Below are 17,549 nucleotides of genomic sequence, written 5' to 3'. Positions count from 1 at the left end.
TAGAGAACAAATTTTGTTGTAAAATAACATTCCAGAGCCAGGGGTGATGGTGCATACCAGTAGTCCCAGCAGTCTGGAGGCTGAGGCAGAAGGATTACTGTGTGTTCAAGGCCAGCCTGAACTACATAGGGAAACGTCCCAAAAACAAACAAACAAAAAATTTTAAAAATAAAATTCCCTATTAAAAGGATTCAAAGTTCCTTGGAGAAATAGTTGATTTCCAGATGTGGGATAAAGGAAATATAAGGGCCGGGGATTTAGCTCAGTGGTTTTGTCACCTGCTGCGCAAGTGGCAAGGACCAAATTCGATCCCCGGTACCAAAAAAAAAGGAAATATAAGATAAGCCTGGAAGCCTGGAATATTTTATTGCATAAAAAAAAAAAAAGTCAGTATTCAAAGAATGCTGTCAAAAGGACACAGGAATTATCCTGAAAGAACTCCCACAGGCCAAATCCGTAAATAGCTTGAATAATAGATTAAAACCCAATGATAAAATAGAAATCCATAGGTACATACTAATATAAGTAAAAAAATGAGTAAGTAATTATGTAGAGGCGAATAGAAAGCTCTACTTTATAGCAGAATGCTGACTAATCAGCTCAGAAGGAAAGAATTAGAAAATCATCATTTAGGAACCATGAGAGTTTGACAAAAATCATCAATGGGTGTAAAACAAGTGCAAGCTAGTTTAGTAAGGAATAGGACATTAACATAGTCCCAAGAAATATCTCCCCACAAAAATATTTACTACTTTATAATGGAGAAATAGCACACACCACCTAACCAAGTGATAAAAGTTAGCATCGTCAATAAACGGAATCAATTAACATGATGTATTTCTTGATAATGGAATCAATTAACATGATGTATTTCCTGATGTGGTACACTGAGGACACAGGATCACTTCTCTGGTTATTCCTGGCTAAAATACATAACCTGAATAATAATAATGAAGAAACCCAACTTGAGAAATATTCTCAAAATATAAGTGGTCTGAACTCTTCAAAAATGTCTAGGCCCTGAAAGATAAGGAAACATTAAGAGTTCCAAATTGAAGAGGATTGTTAAGGTTTACATCTTAAATGTTCCCCCAAAACTCTCAAGTGTTAAGGACTTTGTCATCAGCTGATGACACTATTGAGAGAAGGTGGAAACTTTAGGAAGTGGGGTCTAGTTGGAGGAAGTTAGGTCACTGGGGGTGTGCCCCTGAAGGGTACCCGGGGCCCTGGATCCTCCTCCTTTTTGCTTTTGGATGCCATGGCATAAGCAGCTCCTGTTCTCCACTGTGATGTTCTGCCTAGGCCCCAAAACAAGGAAGGCAATGGGGCCATGAAATGAAATCTCTGAAATCATCAATCAAAAATAAATCTTTCCTGGGCTGGGGATTTAGCTCAGTGGTGCCTCCGCCTGCCTTGAAAGCAAAATCCCTGGTAACAAAAAAATTAATTAATTAAATCTTTCCCCCTTTATGTTTTTTTTGTGTGTGTAATACCAGGGATCGAACTCAGGGGCATGGTGCCACTTAGCTACATCTACAGCCCCATCTTTCCCCCTTTATGTTGATTTTCTCAGGTTTTTTTGTAACACTAACAGAAAGCTAACAGAAACTAAAAAGACAAAATGCAATGTGTGGTTCTGGATTGAATGTGAAACCAGAAAGGAAAGGGGTAGAAAGGGAAGTTTTTCTCATGTTTGGTTGTTTTACTTTTCCATATACCCATATGTAAATATCCATTTATTTGCATTAGTTATATCCTATAAAGTCACAACAAACACTGTAGGAAATAATCATTGCTGTTGGGAAAAATACAGAATTCCCCATCTCTACTCCCCCACAGATGTATATATTAGAACAACTAATTATATGTAAAGAGATAAAAGTTGTCTGGCATGGTGGTGCACACCTGTAATCCCTGCACTTGGGGGGCTAAGGCAGGGGCATTGCCATGAGTTTGAGGCCAGCCTGAATTATAGAGTGAGAACCTGTCTCAAAAAAATAAATAAATAAATAAATAAATAAAAGTCAAGTTTGAACATATCTGCAAAGCAAGGACAACCATAAAAGGTAGGTGGCCAGGTGCTGTGTTACATGCCTATAGTTCAGCTACTCAGAAGGCTGAGGCCAGCGAATCATTCAAGCCTAGGTGTTCAAGGCCAGCCTGGAAAATCCTACAAGACTCTGTATGAAAAAATGTAAAATAAGGGCATTACTCAATAGCCAAAATTTGGAAATAACCCAAATGTCCATGACAGGTGAATGGATATGAAGAAAATGTGGTATTTACACACAATGGAGTACTACTGTACGATGATGAACTTGAGCCATTTGTAGAAAAATGCATGCACCTTGAGACCATAATGTTTTTTTGTTTTGTTTTGTTTTGTTAAATGCTTTTATTGGTACATTGTAGGTATACAACACAATTACATTTCTCATTGGGAATTGTACCTTTACATAATGCATCTTGGTTCTTATTTTTTCCCCGAGACCATAATGTTAAGTGAAATGTCAGACACACAAGCTTAAATATCACATGGTTTCTCTTATATAAGAAACCCAAGTTATAAATGAAGAGTAAAATAAAAGATGGAGGGCCGGGGATTTAGCTCAGTGGTTCCACCGCCTGCCTTGCAAGTACAAGGTCCCGAGTTCAATACCCAGTATCAAATAAATAAATAAATATAAATAAATTAAAAATGGATTAAAAAGAAGTAGGGAGGGCCACTGATTTAGCTCAGTTGGCACCACACCTGCCTTGCAAGCACAAGATCCTGAGTTTGATCCCTGGTACCAAAAAAAAAAAAAGGAGTAGGGAGATACATCTTTCCTAAATGAAAAGGGGATCAAGAGATGGGGACAGAGGGGAAAGAGGATGAAAAAAGGAATCAAGATGTGTTATGTACATGTCCCAACTCCACACGAGGAATGCAAACATTATGTACTTCAAACATGTAATAATCATAATAAAATGTAAAAAAATTTAAAAAGTGACAGTTTATTGCCATACAATGTACCATAGTCACACAATGTAATATAACTGAACTATAAAAAGGAATGAAGATCACAAAACTCTATGAGGCTGAGGGAGGAAGAACCCAAGTTCAAACCCAGCCTGGGCAACTGAGCTAGGCCGTCTCAAAAAATAGGCTGGGAAAAACAAGAACCAAGATATATCATGTACAGGTTCAAATTCCCAATGATAAATATGATTATAATGTATACCTAAAACATACCAATAAACAAAAAGTAAAAAAATTTTAAAACGCTGGGGATATAACTCAGTGTGAAGGCCCTGGGTTCAATCCCCAGTAACAAAAAAAAAAGGGGGGGGGTACTAAAGCACCTGCTTAGCATGCACAAGATTCTGTATTTGCCCCAATACCCCAAAAAATTATAGCAAAAAAGTAAATTCCCTGATAGTCCCAACATTGGTATCAATAAACTGACTGTATTTTCATTGCTTCTAGTTACTTTGTATCCTCAAAAAAAACCCAACTTGAATTCAAGCTATAGATCCAAATGTTAATTTATTAAATTACAGAAAATCAGAGGACAGACTTATTAAATACACTACAGGAATGTAACAGCAAAACGTAGACTGTACAAAGGTCCACAAGACAAATGATTCTCAGAGAATTCATTCTTAAGGGAGAAAAGATAGAAGAGGAACCTACAGATTGAAAGAAATCCACTTTTCACCATGGTGACCAGTGGGTCTGCCTCTGACCCACACTCCTCACCCTTTGCAGTCTTACAGCAACTGGACAGCTCACCTTATTCAGTTTCTTAAAAATCAGCCTGTGCAGCCAACCTAAGCGCTGTTGGTTTGAATCTGATCGCTTCTAGAAGGTCAGGAAGCTTTGGCACTCTGGTGTTCAAAAATCATATTTCTTGCCATTGTGTATTACTGTGCCTCTCAGGTTTAGTAGGAAAATCACTCATTTGTGTAATCTACAAAGAATATTTACAACTGCCAGCAAAGGAATAGAACAGTAGAAATACATAAGATTTCAAAGGAAAAAAAAACACCCTAATTCCATAAAAGTTGTAAGGACTGGGCTGGGGATTTAGCTCAGTGGTTCCAGCACCTGCCTTGCAAGCGCAAGATCCCGAGTTCAATCCCTGGTACTAAAAAAAAAAAAAAAAAAAAAAAAAGCCATACATTTAAAAGGGCTGGGAATTTAGCTCAGTGGTTCCACTGCCTGCCTCGAAAGCAGAAGGACCCAAGTTCGATCCCTGGTACCAAAAAAAAAAAAAAAAAGTTGTAAGGACTATATAGCAAATCTCATTACACTGGGTTTTTTTGGTATTGTGAATCAAACTTAGGACCTTGCGTTCACATTATACTTTTTTTTTTTCTGTACCAGGGATTGAACACAGAACCCTGCACTTGCGAACCAGGCGTGGCACCACTGAGCTAAATCTCGGGCCCTCACATTATACTCTTAAGCCTCAGTTTCCTCACTTGTAAATGGAGATAATACTGCACAGTTGTGGAAATCAAAGGAGATAATAGACTTCACAATCTAAAGAAAAATTCTCTTTACTAATCAAATACCTGGGTCTTTAAGGAGTGCTGACTGGTTAGCTCCCTCAAGCTCAGCCTCAGCCTCACAGGAACTTACAGAATCACAATAGTGTAATGGAGTATGGATCCTAACTTATTTAGATCTGGATTTTTCCTGGCAGTTTTGTTTTGTTTTGGTGCCAGGGATCAAACTCAGGACCTTGTGCTTTTGAGGCAGGTGGCAGAACCACTGAGCTAAATCCCTGGCCTTCCTGGCATTTTTTAGAAAAGTGGTTTCTGACTTCTAAATCATATTATCAGTTTACCCATTTATAACTGAAGATGGCTGAGCCCCTGGCCAAACCCTGGAAAATTTTAAAAGGTTCTCCTTAACAGGATAGCTGTACAGGAAATTATCTCATAGCCAGTAATGGCACACACTAATGGCACATGCCAGTATTCCCAGCACTCTGGAAGGCTGAGGCAGGAGGATCAGAAGCCTGGCAGCTGTGCTGTGCTTGGGAGGAGATTCTAGAATGGCTAACAAGGTTCCATTTTCTTTTTTTTTTATTTAAAATAACTTTATTATCAAACACACACATACAAAAAATTAAAACCATTCAAAGAACAATGCAAGGGGGAAAAAACTACAATAATATTCAAACACAGTAGAACTCAACCAAAACAAAACTGAAAAGCACTTAAATATTTTTCCATATAACTTAAAAAAGCATCTCAAGCACCAACAAGACACCAGAGGGTGTGATTTGTTTCAGAAAGATCCCCAAAACGAACATTGAACAAATAATGATCTGGAAATAAACTCCAGTTAGTTAACAGACTCCACATAAGCTAAACTTCTCCCTAATTTAAATTTCGATAGTCATATGAAACGCAATGGAAACACAATCTGAGAAATATCTTATTAGGCCATAACGATCTGGAAATAAACTCCAGTTAGTTAGCAGACTCCACATAAGCCAAACTTCTCCCTAATTTAAATTTCAATAGTCATATGAAACGCAATGGAAACATAACCCGAGAAATGTTATTAGGCCATTTCATCCGTGTGTATCCTTAATTACACTTTCAGTTTCTCACACTAGAGAAACTATTCGGTATTTACACGTGTCCTATTTATTTCACTTAAGAGGATGGCCTCAATATGCATCCATTTAGCAATAAATGTCTCTAGTTTCTCATTCTTTATGGTTGAGTAGTACTCCATCTTATAAAAAACCCACATTTTCTTTATCCAGTTTCCAGTTGATGGGCACTTGGGTTATTTCCAAGCTTTCACTATTATGAACTGTGTCACTATAAACATGAGTGCACATGTATCGCTGTGGTAAGATTCATTTAATTCTTTTGGGAAGATCCCCAGCAGAGGGATAGCTGGGTCAAATGGGACCTCTAAGCCTAGTTCTTTGAGGTATCTCCACAGTGATTTCCACAGTCGTTGCACCACTCTGCACTCCCACCAACAATGGAGAAGGGTTCCTTTCTCCCCACAGCCCCACCAGCATTTGTTATTAGATGATTTCTTAACAGCAGCCATTCTTTGTGGGGTGAGGTGGAATCTCAGTGTTGTTTTCATCTGCATCTCTCAAATAACCAGTGATGTTGAACATTTTTTCATATATTTATTTGGTGCTTTTACTTCTTTGTCTGAGAAATGTCTGTTTATTTCAGATGCCCATTTTTGAATTGGGTCTTTGAATTTGGGGGGTCTGATTTTTTTCAGTTCTTTATATAGTCTAGATAGTACTCCTTTGTCTAAGGTACAGTTGCTGAAAATTTTTTCCCACATTGTAGGTTGTCTCTTAGCTCTGTTGGTAGTTTCTCTTGCAGTGCAGAAGCTTTTTAATAAGATGAGATCGCAGTTGTTGATTCTTTGTGCAAGTTCGCGTGCCACTGAGGTTTTGTTCATAAAGTATTTTCCTATAACAATATCTTCAAGAGTTCAACCTAACTTATCTTTCAGCAAATTTAGTGTTCCTATCCTAATATTTAAATCTTTAATCCACTTTTATCTTAATTTAGTGCAGTAATAGGTATGGGTCTAGTTTTAATCTTTGGCAGGTTGAAATCCAGTTTTTCCAACACCATTTATTAAATAGGCTATCTTTCCTCCAATGAGGATGGCTGGCTCCTTTGTCAAAGATGAGGTGGCTGAGCATATCTGTAGTTGTTTCTGCATCTTCTATTTCACTGATCCTTGGGTCTCTTTCTTTGCCAATACCATGTTGTTTTATCACAGTAGCTTTGTAGTATAGTTTCAAGTTGGGGATTGCAATACACCCAGCCATATCTCTGTTGCCTAAAATTTCTTTTGCTACTCTAGGTCTCTTCCGGTTCCAAATGAATTTTTGAATTGTTTTCTCTAGTTCTGTGAAATATTTTGTTGGAATTTCAATAAGCATTGCATTAAACCTATATAACAGTTTTGGAAGAATGGCCATTTTCACTATATTGGTTCTTCCTACCCAGGAACAAGGGATGTCTTTCCATTTTCTTGTATCCTCCTCAATCTCCTTTTTCAAAGTGCTATAGTTTTCAGTGTAGAGGTCTTTTGTTTCCTTTGTTAGACTGAATCCTAGATATTTCATTTTTTTGCATGCTATTGTAAAAGGAATTGTTTCCCAAATTTCTCTCTCAGTGAGTCTATTATTTCCATATAAAAAGGCTATTGTTTTTTGAGTGTTGACCTTAATATCCAGCTACTCTACTAAATCTGTCAATTAAGTCTAGAAGTCTTTTGGCAGAGTATTTTGAGTCTTCTACATAAAGTATCATATCATCAGCAAATAATAACAGTTTAACTTCCTTTCCTATCTTTATTCCTTTTATTTCTCTTTTCTAATTGCTGTGGCTAATGTTTCAAGAACAATATTAAATAGGAATGGTGATAGTGGGCATCCTTGTCTTGTTCCTGATTCCAGCGTGAAAGTTGTCAGTTTTTGACCACTGAGTATGATGTTGGCTGTCAGTTTTTCATAGATAGCCTTAATCAAGTTGAGATAAAGACCTTCTATTCCAATTTTCTGTAGGGTTTTTTATCATGAATGGGTGTTGGATTTTGTTGAATGCCTTTTCTGCATCTATTGAGATGATCATATGGTTTTTGTCCTTGACTCTGTTAATATAGTGTATTATGTTTATTGATTTATGCATGCTGAACCATCCTTGCATCCCTGGGATAAATCCGACTTGCTCAGGGTGTATCATCTTCTTGATGACCCTTTGTATTCTGTTTGCCAGTATCTGGTTGAGGATTTTTGCATCAATATTCATTAGGGAGATTGGCCTGTAGTTCTCTTTTTGGGTTCTGTCTTTCCCTGGTTTTGGAATCAAAGTAATATTTGCTTCCAGGAATGAATTTGGAAGCTGTACTTCCCTTTCAATTTCCTTGATGAGTTTAAAGAGTAATGGCAATAGTTCTTCTTTAAATGTCTTGTAAATTCAGCAGTGAAGCCATCAGGACCTGGGCTTTTCTTTGTTGGTAAATTTATTATTACATTTTCAATTTCACTCATTTTAATTGGGGTGTTTAGAATTTCTGTATCTTCATTTAACTTTGGTAATTCATATGTATCTAGGAATCTGTCCATTTCTTCTGTGTTTTCCATTTTATTAGAGTACAGGTTCTCGAAGTTGGTATTGATGATGTTTTGGATTTCTCCTGGATCTGTTGTGACTTCACCTTTTTCATTCTTTATTGCATGGATTTGAGCCTTTTCTTTCCTTTTTTTGATAAGGCTGGCTAAAGGCTTATCGATTTTTATTCTTTCAAAAAAACAACTCTTTGACTCATTAATTTTTTGTATCGTTCTCCATTGCATTGATTTCTGCTCTGATATTTGTAATTTCCTCTCTTATACGAGCCTTGGGTTTGTTATGCTCGTCATTTTCTAGGGGCTTGAGGCTCTGCATTAGGTTATTCGAGTTCTGTCTTCCTAATATGGGCATTGGCTGATATGAATTTCCCACATAGAACTGCTTTGTGTCCCATGGATTCCTGTATGTTGTACTGGCATTATCATTTACTTGTAGAAATTGTCCAATTTCTTAATTTCCTCTGTGACCCACTGGTTATTCAGGAGGGTGTTATTTAATTTCCAGGTGTTTGTAGGAGTTTTGCAGTTTATGTTATTGATCTCCAATTTTACTGCACTATGGTTTGATAATATATAGGGAGCAACTTCAATTCTTTTATTTAGATATGTCCTATGAGCTAACATGTGATCTATTTTAGGGAATGACCCATGTGCAGCCAAAAAGAATGTGTACTCTCATTTTGTGGGAACACTCTGTAAACATCTATTAAATCCATTTGTTCAACAGCTTGGTTCAATTCTAGAATTTCGTTAATTTTTTGTCTAGATGATCTAATTGTGATAAATGCGTATTAAGATCCCCCACTCCAATTGTATTAGAGCTTATTTGGTTTTTCATGTCCATTAATATTTGTTTTGTATAGTTGGGGGCATTCTTATTTGGTGCATATATGACTGTGATCTCTTCCTCTTGGACTGTTCCCTTCACAAGGATGTAGTGACCATCTTTGTCTCTCAATTTTGGTTTGAAATCTAGTTTGTCTGCAAATAGAATTGCTACCCCTGCTTTTTTCTGGGTTCCTGTGGAGTGAACTGTTTTCCATCTTTTTACTTTCAGTCTATGTATTTCTTTTTGAGTTAGGTGTGTTTCTTGTATACAGCATATTGTTGGATTTTGCTTCTTAATCCATTCTGTCAGTCTATTTCTTTTGATGGTGAATTGAGACCATTAACATTGATAGTTATAACTGATAGATATTGACTCATCCTCGTCATGTTTTACTATTGGTGGTTTTTATTTCTTTTTTTTTTTTCCCTTTCCCTTTAGTTTCTTACCTTGCCTGGTGGCTTCTCTCTGTTGGGCCTCATGCAGTTGTGATGTTGTCTTTTTCTAGGATATTGCTTAGGATTGTTTGGAGTGCTGGTTTGGTATTCATGAAATTTCTCAGGTGTTCTTTGTCGTGAAAGTATCTAATTTCCCCATCGATTCTGAAAGATAATTTTGCAGGATACAACAGTCTAGGTTGGAAGTTATTTTAAGAGCTTGAAATACTTGACTCCAGGCTCACCTTGACTTGAGGGTTTGTGTTGAAAAATCTGCCATGATTCTGATAGGCTTTCCTTTGTAGGTGATTTGTTTCTTTTCTCTGCCTGTAGGATTTTGTTCTTCTGTTGGGTTTCTGGGATCTTGATTATTACGTATCTAGGTGTAGATTTTTTTTTGATCATGGCTAGCTGGAGTTCTATATGCCCCACCTGTCTGTATGTCCAATTCTCAACCTCTGTCTGGGAAGTTTTCTACCATTACTTCTGTGAACAGGTTTTTTTATGTCAATTGTATTTTCTCCTGTTTTTTTGTGGACTCCTATCAGTCTTATGTTATTCTTCCTTGCATCATCTCGCAGCTGCTGGATTGATTCCTCATGGTCCCTTACTATTTTTAAGGGATCTCTCTTTTCATGGTCTTTAACTGCAATCCTGTATTCTATATCTGATAGTCTATCTACAGATTCCCTCAATCTGCTATGCATGCTTTCAATGGAGTTTTGTTTTATTTTGATTTTTTGTTTTTTGGTACCGGGGATCAACTCAGGTCCTTGCACTTGCACAGCAGGCAACGAAACCACTGAGCTAAATTCCTGGCCCATTCAATGGAGTTTTTAATCTCCTGAATATCTGTTTGAATCTGTTTCATGGATTCCATTTCTTTCTTATGTTGGGCAATCATGATTTCTATTTCTTTCTTATGCTGGGCATTCATGGCTTCCAGTATATTTCTGAGCTCATCTATTTTTTATCTGTTTCTGTTCTAGAGCCTCTAATTATGTCTTTCACTCTGCTCATCATCTCTGTAGTTATCTGAGAGATGATTTCTGCTTTGAAATTTTCTAGAGCCTCATTCATCTGTTTTGTTACTTCCCGTGCCGTCAGTTCAGGGTGTCCAGGTGATTATCAGACTTTTCCACCTCACTTTCCTCAGAAATTGCCTTTTGTGGGGTGGAAGCCTGAGTTTGTGACTTGCTTAAATGTCTTCTCATTTTTGTTTTTGGTACTATCAGTTATAAGTCAATGAGTCCCAGTAAACCAGTCACAGACCTGTGAGATTCAGAGACTTCCGGCTGCAAGCCATTTTCTTTTAATATGTTAGTTACAAAGTTATTTATCTTATATTAATTCACTAAGATGTATACTTTATGCTATTTTTCTGTATTTGTATAATATTTATCAAAAATTTTTATTACAAATATATATGTGGAAATAAACTATCCAAGTTATTGATTTCTTTTTTTTTTTGCTTCTTTTGGTTTGAGGAAGGGTGTGGCCATGTAGTTCAGGCTGGCTTCAAACTGGGTGCAGTTCTCCTGCTTTGGCTTTCCACTGGGATTATGGGCATGTGTCACCCATCACACCTGGATAAACTATCCAAATTAAAAACTAAAGTGATCAGCCAAAGCTGGGGCTTTAGGTCAGTGGCATAGTGCCTGCCTGGCAAGCATGAGGTCCTGAGTTCAATCCCCAGTACAAAAAACAAACTATCAAAGTGATCAGCCAGCCATGGTGGCACATGTCTGTAATCTCAGCACTCAGGGGGCTGAGGTAGGATTGCCACAAGTTTGAGGCCAGTCTGGGCTACATAGTGAGACTCTGTCTCAAAAAACAACAGGGCTGGGGATAAAAGCAAACAAATAAGCAAACACTAAAGTGATCATCACCAGGCATGGTGGCACACACCTGTAATTCCAGCCCTCAGAAGGCTGAGGCAGGAGATTATGAGATGAAGGCTATCCTGTGCTAAATAGCAAGACTCTGTGCCAAAATAAAGAAAAGGGGCTTGGTATGTAGCTTGGTGCTTCAGTGATTCACTAGATAGGACTCAGCACATAAATGTACTCATGCCTGTATTTATTGAATTAGCAGAAGGATATAAAGCAAAAACAGTTAAAAAAAAAGGGGGGGGGGTCTAGTGGAAGTTAGGTACAAGCTTCCAAGAATCTTCTCCTAGTGGAGTCACATAGTTAATTCCTCCAGTGTTGAATTGAAACAATGTATGTGCCCATTAGCTAAGCTTATCAGAGACTAATATCCAAAGTTTTTACTGGGTGCTGGTCATATCAGTACCTTTGGTATAAGATATATCAAAGTTTCAGATCCAAGAAGAGCCTTTCAAAAAAAATTGACAAGCTTTTTCCTAGATCAACCAAGAAAGGACAGATCACCAAAATTAGGCCTGAGAAGATATTACCATTAAATTAAAAGAATTATAAGAAAATAGTGAGCTTTACGCCAATAAATTAGACAAGGTGAAAGATAAATTCCCAGAAAAACACAAATTACCAAAACTAACTTGCGAATAAAAAATAAACACTTAAATATTAAAAATAGGATTATTTAAGGGCCGGGGATTTAGCTCAGTGGTGCCGCTGTCTGCCTCACAAGCGCAAGGTCCCGAGTTCAATCCCTGGTACCAAAAAAAAAAAAGGATTATTTGAAGATGGAGTATTTACAAAAGGTTGGGTATACAGGAACCACAAGCCACAGTGCAAGTACCAGAAGCTAGTATAAACTAAGCTGGTATTACCCCTAGGCCCAAAAAGATAAGGGCAGGGAACTATCAGAACCTAGAAGAAAAGAGACAAAGTCTGCCACATTATGAGCCCTGTAAGGATCAACAGAGAGGCACAGTCAACCCAAGGAACCTTAAAAGGGGGGAGCTGGCCAGGGATTTAGCTCAGTGGTTTTGCCACCTGCTGTGCAAGCAGAAGGACCTGAGCTCGATCCCTGGTACCAAAACAAAAAAGGGGGTGGGGGAGCCAAGGGTATAGATACCCCAGCCTGCCTTCCTTCCTTCCTTCACATGTTCCTGTCTCAAAATAAAGTAGAACTGGTGTGACAGCACTAGTAGGTCTTCTGGCTTCTCCCAGAGTGATGACCTGTTAACCTCCTCCAGCATAAACTCCCTATTGCTTCTGCGTGATGGTTATACAACTGCTGTCACAGTGACTTCAGCATTAGGGAGGGTCTCTCTCTTTAGATGACTGTCTCAGCCTAACAGAAAAACTTCTGATGGCCCTATGAGGTTCTGAACCAATCACTGTGCCCAGGGCAGAGGTAGACTTCTGACCACCCAGCTGGGAGCCATATGCCCACCGTTCTGAGTCTGAAGCCTATTAGAGCTAATATCTCAGTGTCATTTTGGTAAATTATTTCATTTTTCCTAAGACAGACAGGGTTGGATTCTGCTGCTTGGAGTGAAAAGAACTTTCAAGCAGGCTCAAAGTACCATGATTAAAGTAGGGGAAAGACAAGAGTAAGCCAACCTTGGCAATGGAACTTTTAGCCCGTGGAAAAAAAATCAGAATTTTTTTCACTGCTGGGGATCAAACCCAGGGTCTTGCACATGCTAGAAAACCCAGCCTCAAAATCAGAATTTTATTTTTTCAAAATCAAAGCTTTGATAGCCGGGTATGGTGGCACACACCCGTAATGCCAGCACTCAGGAAGCTGAGGTGGGAGGACTACCCTTTAGTTCAAGGCCAGCCTGGGCTCCACGGTGAGTTTTTTTTTTTTTTTGGTACCGGGGATCGAACTCGGGTCCTTGTGCTCGCGCAGCAGGCGGTGAAACTCCATAGCGAGTTCAAGCCCAGCCTGAACTACACAGTGAGACCCTCCCTCAAAAAAACCCCATAAAAATCCATAAAAAACAAAACAACAACAAAAAACCCAATTTTAATAATGGATATTTTCACATGCTCAAAAAGTGTTTTTTTTTTTCTTTATGGTACTGGGCACTGAGCTACATCCTCAGCCCTTAAAGGGTTTCATCTTGCTAAGTCACTAAAGTCACAAGCTCTGACTGGCCTTGAACTTTCAATCCTCTGGCCTCAGCCTCCCGAGTGCTGGGATCACAGGCATGTGCTACCATGCCTGGCTCAAACTGAGTTTTTACTGCAAAACAATGTATAAAGTTACTTTATATTATATATTATTTATAATGCACTTTATTTTATATTATATTGCATTATATTATACTTAGAAACAAAATTATCAATGACAAAAAAATCCTAACCCATACTTCTACATCACTCATTATTTATGAAACTATTTTTCATTACTATTTTTACACAAAATGTTTACAAACCATAATTTCAGTTATCGTTTTTGTCATTCTCTCACCTGACAACAACCTTCTTTTCCATGCTCTGCCTAATTCATTTCTTGATGAAAATTCAACCAGTGGCTTGATAATACACGTCTTAGTGAGATTATTCAGGGATCAGAAAGTCTTTTCCCTTCTAACTACAAGAGAAAGGGGAACAAAAGAATAAATTATCTTCAAACTTACAGGTGTCACATTTCTTTTTTTTTTTTAAGGAATGGTTTCCCCAGGACATCACAACAAACTGTCAAGCCCAGGCATTTTATTTATTTTTTTGGTACCAGGGATCGAACTCAGGACCTGGCGCTTTCGAGGCAGGCAGAAGAACCACTGAGCTAAATCCCCAGCCCAGGTGGCACATTTCTAATCAGCTCTTTGCCAGCTCCTAGATTCTTGCCCCTTCCCTTCTTAATTCAACACTAAAATATTTTAAATATTCTTTAATTGCATTAAGTAATTTTCTAAGAAAGGAAAGAGTCACAATCAAAAGATATGACTTGTAGGCAGCTCTCTCCGCCAGCCTTGCTCCTGGAAGCAGAGCCACTACTTTGTTCCTCCCTGACCCAGGGGCAACTGACGATGAATAACACACACACACATACATACATGCACGCACGCACACGCACACACACCACGCTCTACGTGCGGGCAGCCAGGAGGCTCATATCTCTCCAGGCAGAGGAGTCCCGAGCCTTTGGCTCACCTCACTTTTATTCACCAAAACACAGGCACAAGCAATCAAAGTAACACAAGATTCATCTGGTGGTCCAATATCCATTAGAACATTCTCTGGTAAAGAACTTAACCTCAGCTGTCTTTAACTTTTTCCTAATATGCAATCACCCTTAAGTGCAGCCTTTCTCCTTAGTGCTCACAGAGGAGGCCAATTAGGCCTTAATTCTCCTCTTAATTAGGCGTCTTAATTCTCTCAACAGTGACTGGCTCATTCTTCCTGGCAAGGTCGTGTTCTAACACCTTCAACTTCTGTTCATAATAGCACTAGTAGGGGCCAAGATTTCTTAGTTTTTCTCCAGATTAATTTTATGGCTGTCAGTGTTATCTATAATAATCTTCAAGCAGTTTTTGTTTAGCAGTAGATGTTATAGTGTGCAGTTTTCATTTTCAAGAGATGATCAATTTTATCCAAAATATTCATTATGAAGTAAATAAATATAGTTTGTATTTATTTCTTAATGCAAAGAATAGTAGTGTTGTGGGTTGAACTGGGTTTCCCAAAAAGATATGCTGATGTCCTAATCCCTGCTACTTTTTTTGGTACCAGGGATCAAACTCAGGACCTTGCACTTGTGAGGCAGGCACAGCACCACTGAGCTGAATCCCCAGCCCCATCCCTGCTACTTATGATGTGACCTTATTTGGAATTAGAGTGTTTCACAGATGGTTCAGAAGCATCTTTCACGTAAACACTATTATTTTAACAAATTACTGTACAACTACCTTAGATGAGGGAAATTATAAGTACTTATTTCCCATGAATAACACTCAACACAAAGTGTAAAACAAATGCAGAAATATCACTATAACAATATTTCCAATTTATAAATTTATAAATAACATCAAAAGAAACAGCTAGAAGAATGGAGCTTGGGGCTATTTTCTCTTTTTTTTTGGTACCGGAACTCTGGTCCTTGTGCTTGCGCAGGAGGCGGTGAAACCACTAAGCTACATCCCCGGCCCCTTGGGGCTATTTTCTGCTATACACTTTAATATTAATTTTTTTGGAGATGGTCTCACTATGTAGTTCAGACTGGCCTTGAACTCACTATGTATCCTAGGCTGGCCTCAAACTCGCAGTGATCTTCCTGCCTCAGCCTCCTAAGTGCTGGGATTACAGGCATGCTCCACCACACCCGACCTTAATATTAATTTTTTTTTTTTTTTTGGTACCGGGGATTGAACTGGGGACCCCGCGCTTGCGAGGTAGGTGGAGGCACCACTGAGATAAATCCCCGGCCCCTTAATATTAATTTTTAAACCTCACACTAATTTGGAAAAAAATCTTGAACTTTCTACAGTATTTTGTATTTTTTTTCCTTTGGTATCGGGGATCGAACTCGGGACCTTGCGCTTGCGAGGCAGGCGGTGGAACCACTGAGCTGAATCCCCGGCTGCAGTTTCTAACAATGACTGAAAAAAATCAATGGTCTTACTAAAGAAAAACGAGGAAATTTATATTTTAAACCCCAGAATAAGTTTCAGCTACTTCTTCCAGGAAGCCTTCCCTGACACCACTATGTCTCATACTTTCACAACACTTAGGAAAGTACCAATCTAAAATATATAGACTAGAATCCAAATAGCATTTATGAGGCGCGTACTGAGAGCCACAGTACTAAGCAGTTTTCATGAATTAACTACTTAATACAACCACCTCAGCAGGTGACTGCCATCTTCATTTTATAGATAAATGCCCAATGTCGCTAGCTGTGTGGAACTAGGACCAGTATTCAAGGGCCTAAGCCGTCCATCTCAAATACACATCTACACAGAAGCTGACTACACGTACGAACGGCCTCCCAATAAAATAAAAACGAAGCACCCACTTCTCACTTCGGGGGAGAATTCATGGTCTGAATGCTAACACCTAGTCGTTGGCCCAGCCACGCAGCTGGGATCCCTAAACTGATTCGCACTCGCTCACACCTAAGAGCCTTGCGTGGGCTCTGGCCCAGGGCTGGAGCCCGCTGGTGGCGCGGAAGAATGCGGCGCCCCGGAAGGACGAACAGACAGGGAGATCTCTGAGGGCCGTTCTGGGGGCTGTTCTCGCATCCCCCCGCCGGAACCCGAGCTCCGGGAGTAAGGGAGCATCACTTACCACCTGCACCTGTACAAGAGAAGAAAGCAGAGGCGCCACAGAAGTCGCAGGGCCTTACTCGGAAGCATATGCGCTTGTTTCCGGGCTCACAGAGAAGCAGAGCCACTTAAAGGCTGAGGACAATCATACTGGGCCTTGCACTTGAGAAGGCCGAGACCTCCGGGACGGCGCCCAGGAGGAGTCCAGGTGAGAGCCAGCGCACTCAGAAGGCCTCCTCAGGCCAGCGCGGCCTACACCAGGTTTTGCTCTTCGCTTGCCTCTGGACGCCGGCCACGTGCTGACCCCGCCCACGTCTCCACGGCGACGCGAGGCGCGCGCCAGGCGCCCCGCCCCGGATGCTGCAGTTCGCGCAGCCTCAGTAGCACGGGTGATGCGCCTACCTCTAGCCAAACTGGAGCTCCAGCGCTTCTACACTAGTAGTGAGGGCTATTGCGCTTCCTGGACACTCCTGTGGATGGCTCTTCCCTTGCTTGTCGATTCATTTCTGTCTGAGCTCAGTTTCCCACTGCTTTTCTTAGCCCAGAGGAGTTTGGAGGCGCATCCCCAATTTATGCCTGCTCTGGCCAAACACTAGGGATTAAGTTCGGGTCAGTAGGCAATTGCCCTAGAAGTCTTCTTTCCTCAATCTCTAAATTCTTCAAGGCTCCCAGAGGGTGGGAGCCGGAACTGTGGATCAGGGCGTGGACCTGGGAGGTAGCTGCGACCTGGACTGGGGTAGTAGGGTTCCTGCAGCCCCAGAATTAGAATTATGTTAGACTGATACCTTCTTTTTTGGGGGGTACCGGGGATCAAACTCAGGACCTTGCGCTTGCGGAGGCAGGCGCGGTGCCACCGAGCTAAATCCCCGGCCCAGGCTGATACCTTCTTATAACCATTCCTTTCAAATGTAATTAATTACACTAATTATATTTTTTAATTTGGGTCCCCTCTGATAATCTTTTAAACACAGGAGTGGGAGAGGGTAAGTAGAACGTTTTTGTATACTTTCCCC

General features: G+C 39.7%; 1 protein-coding gene across 1 annotated transcript in view; it reads right to left on the bottom strand.

The window, feature by feature from the left end:
• Positions 1-16,855, bottom strand: part of Sfi1 (SFI1 centrin binding protein) — a 79,123-nt gene extending 62,268 nt beyond the window's left edge. The window contains 2 exon segments of the mRNA XM_087198288.1: positions 13,740-13,862; positions 16,559-16,855. Of these exon segments, the coding sequence (XP_087054414.1) occupies positions 13,740-13,762 (23 nt within the window). The 5' untranslated portion in view covers positions 13,763-13,862; positions 16,559-16,855.
• Between the last annotated feature and the right edge of the window lie 694 nt (positions 16,856-17,549).

Source organism: Heterocephalus glaber, unplaced genomic scaffold, assembly GCF_053883595.1.
Source record: "Heterocephalus glaber isolate CG9 unplaced genomic scaffold, H.glaber_assembly_v1.0 deba00001687, whole genome shotgun sequence".
Classification (NCBI taxonomy): Eukaryota; Metazoa; Chordata; class Mammalia; order Rodentia; family Bathyergidae; genus Heterocephalus; species Heterocephalus glaber.
Note: the sequence above shows the minus strand (reverse complement) of the source record. Positions and strands in the feature narration are given on the sequence as shown.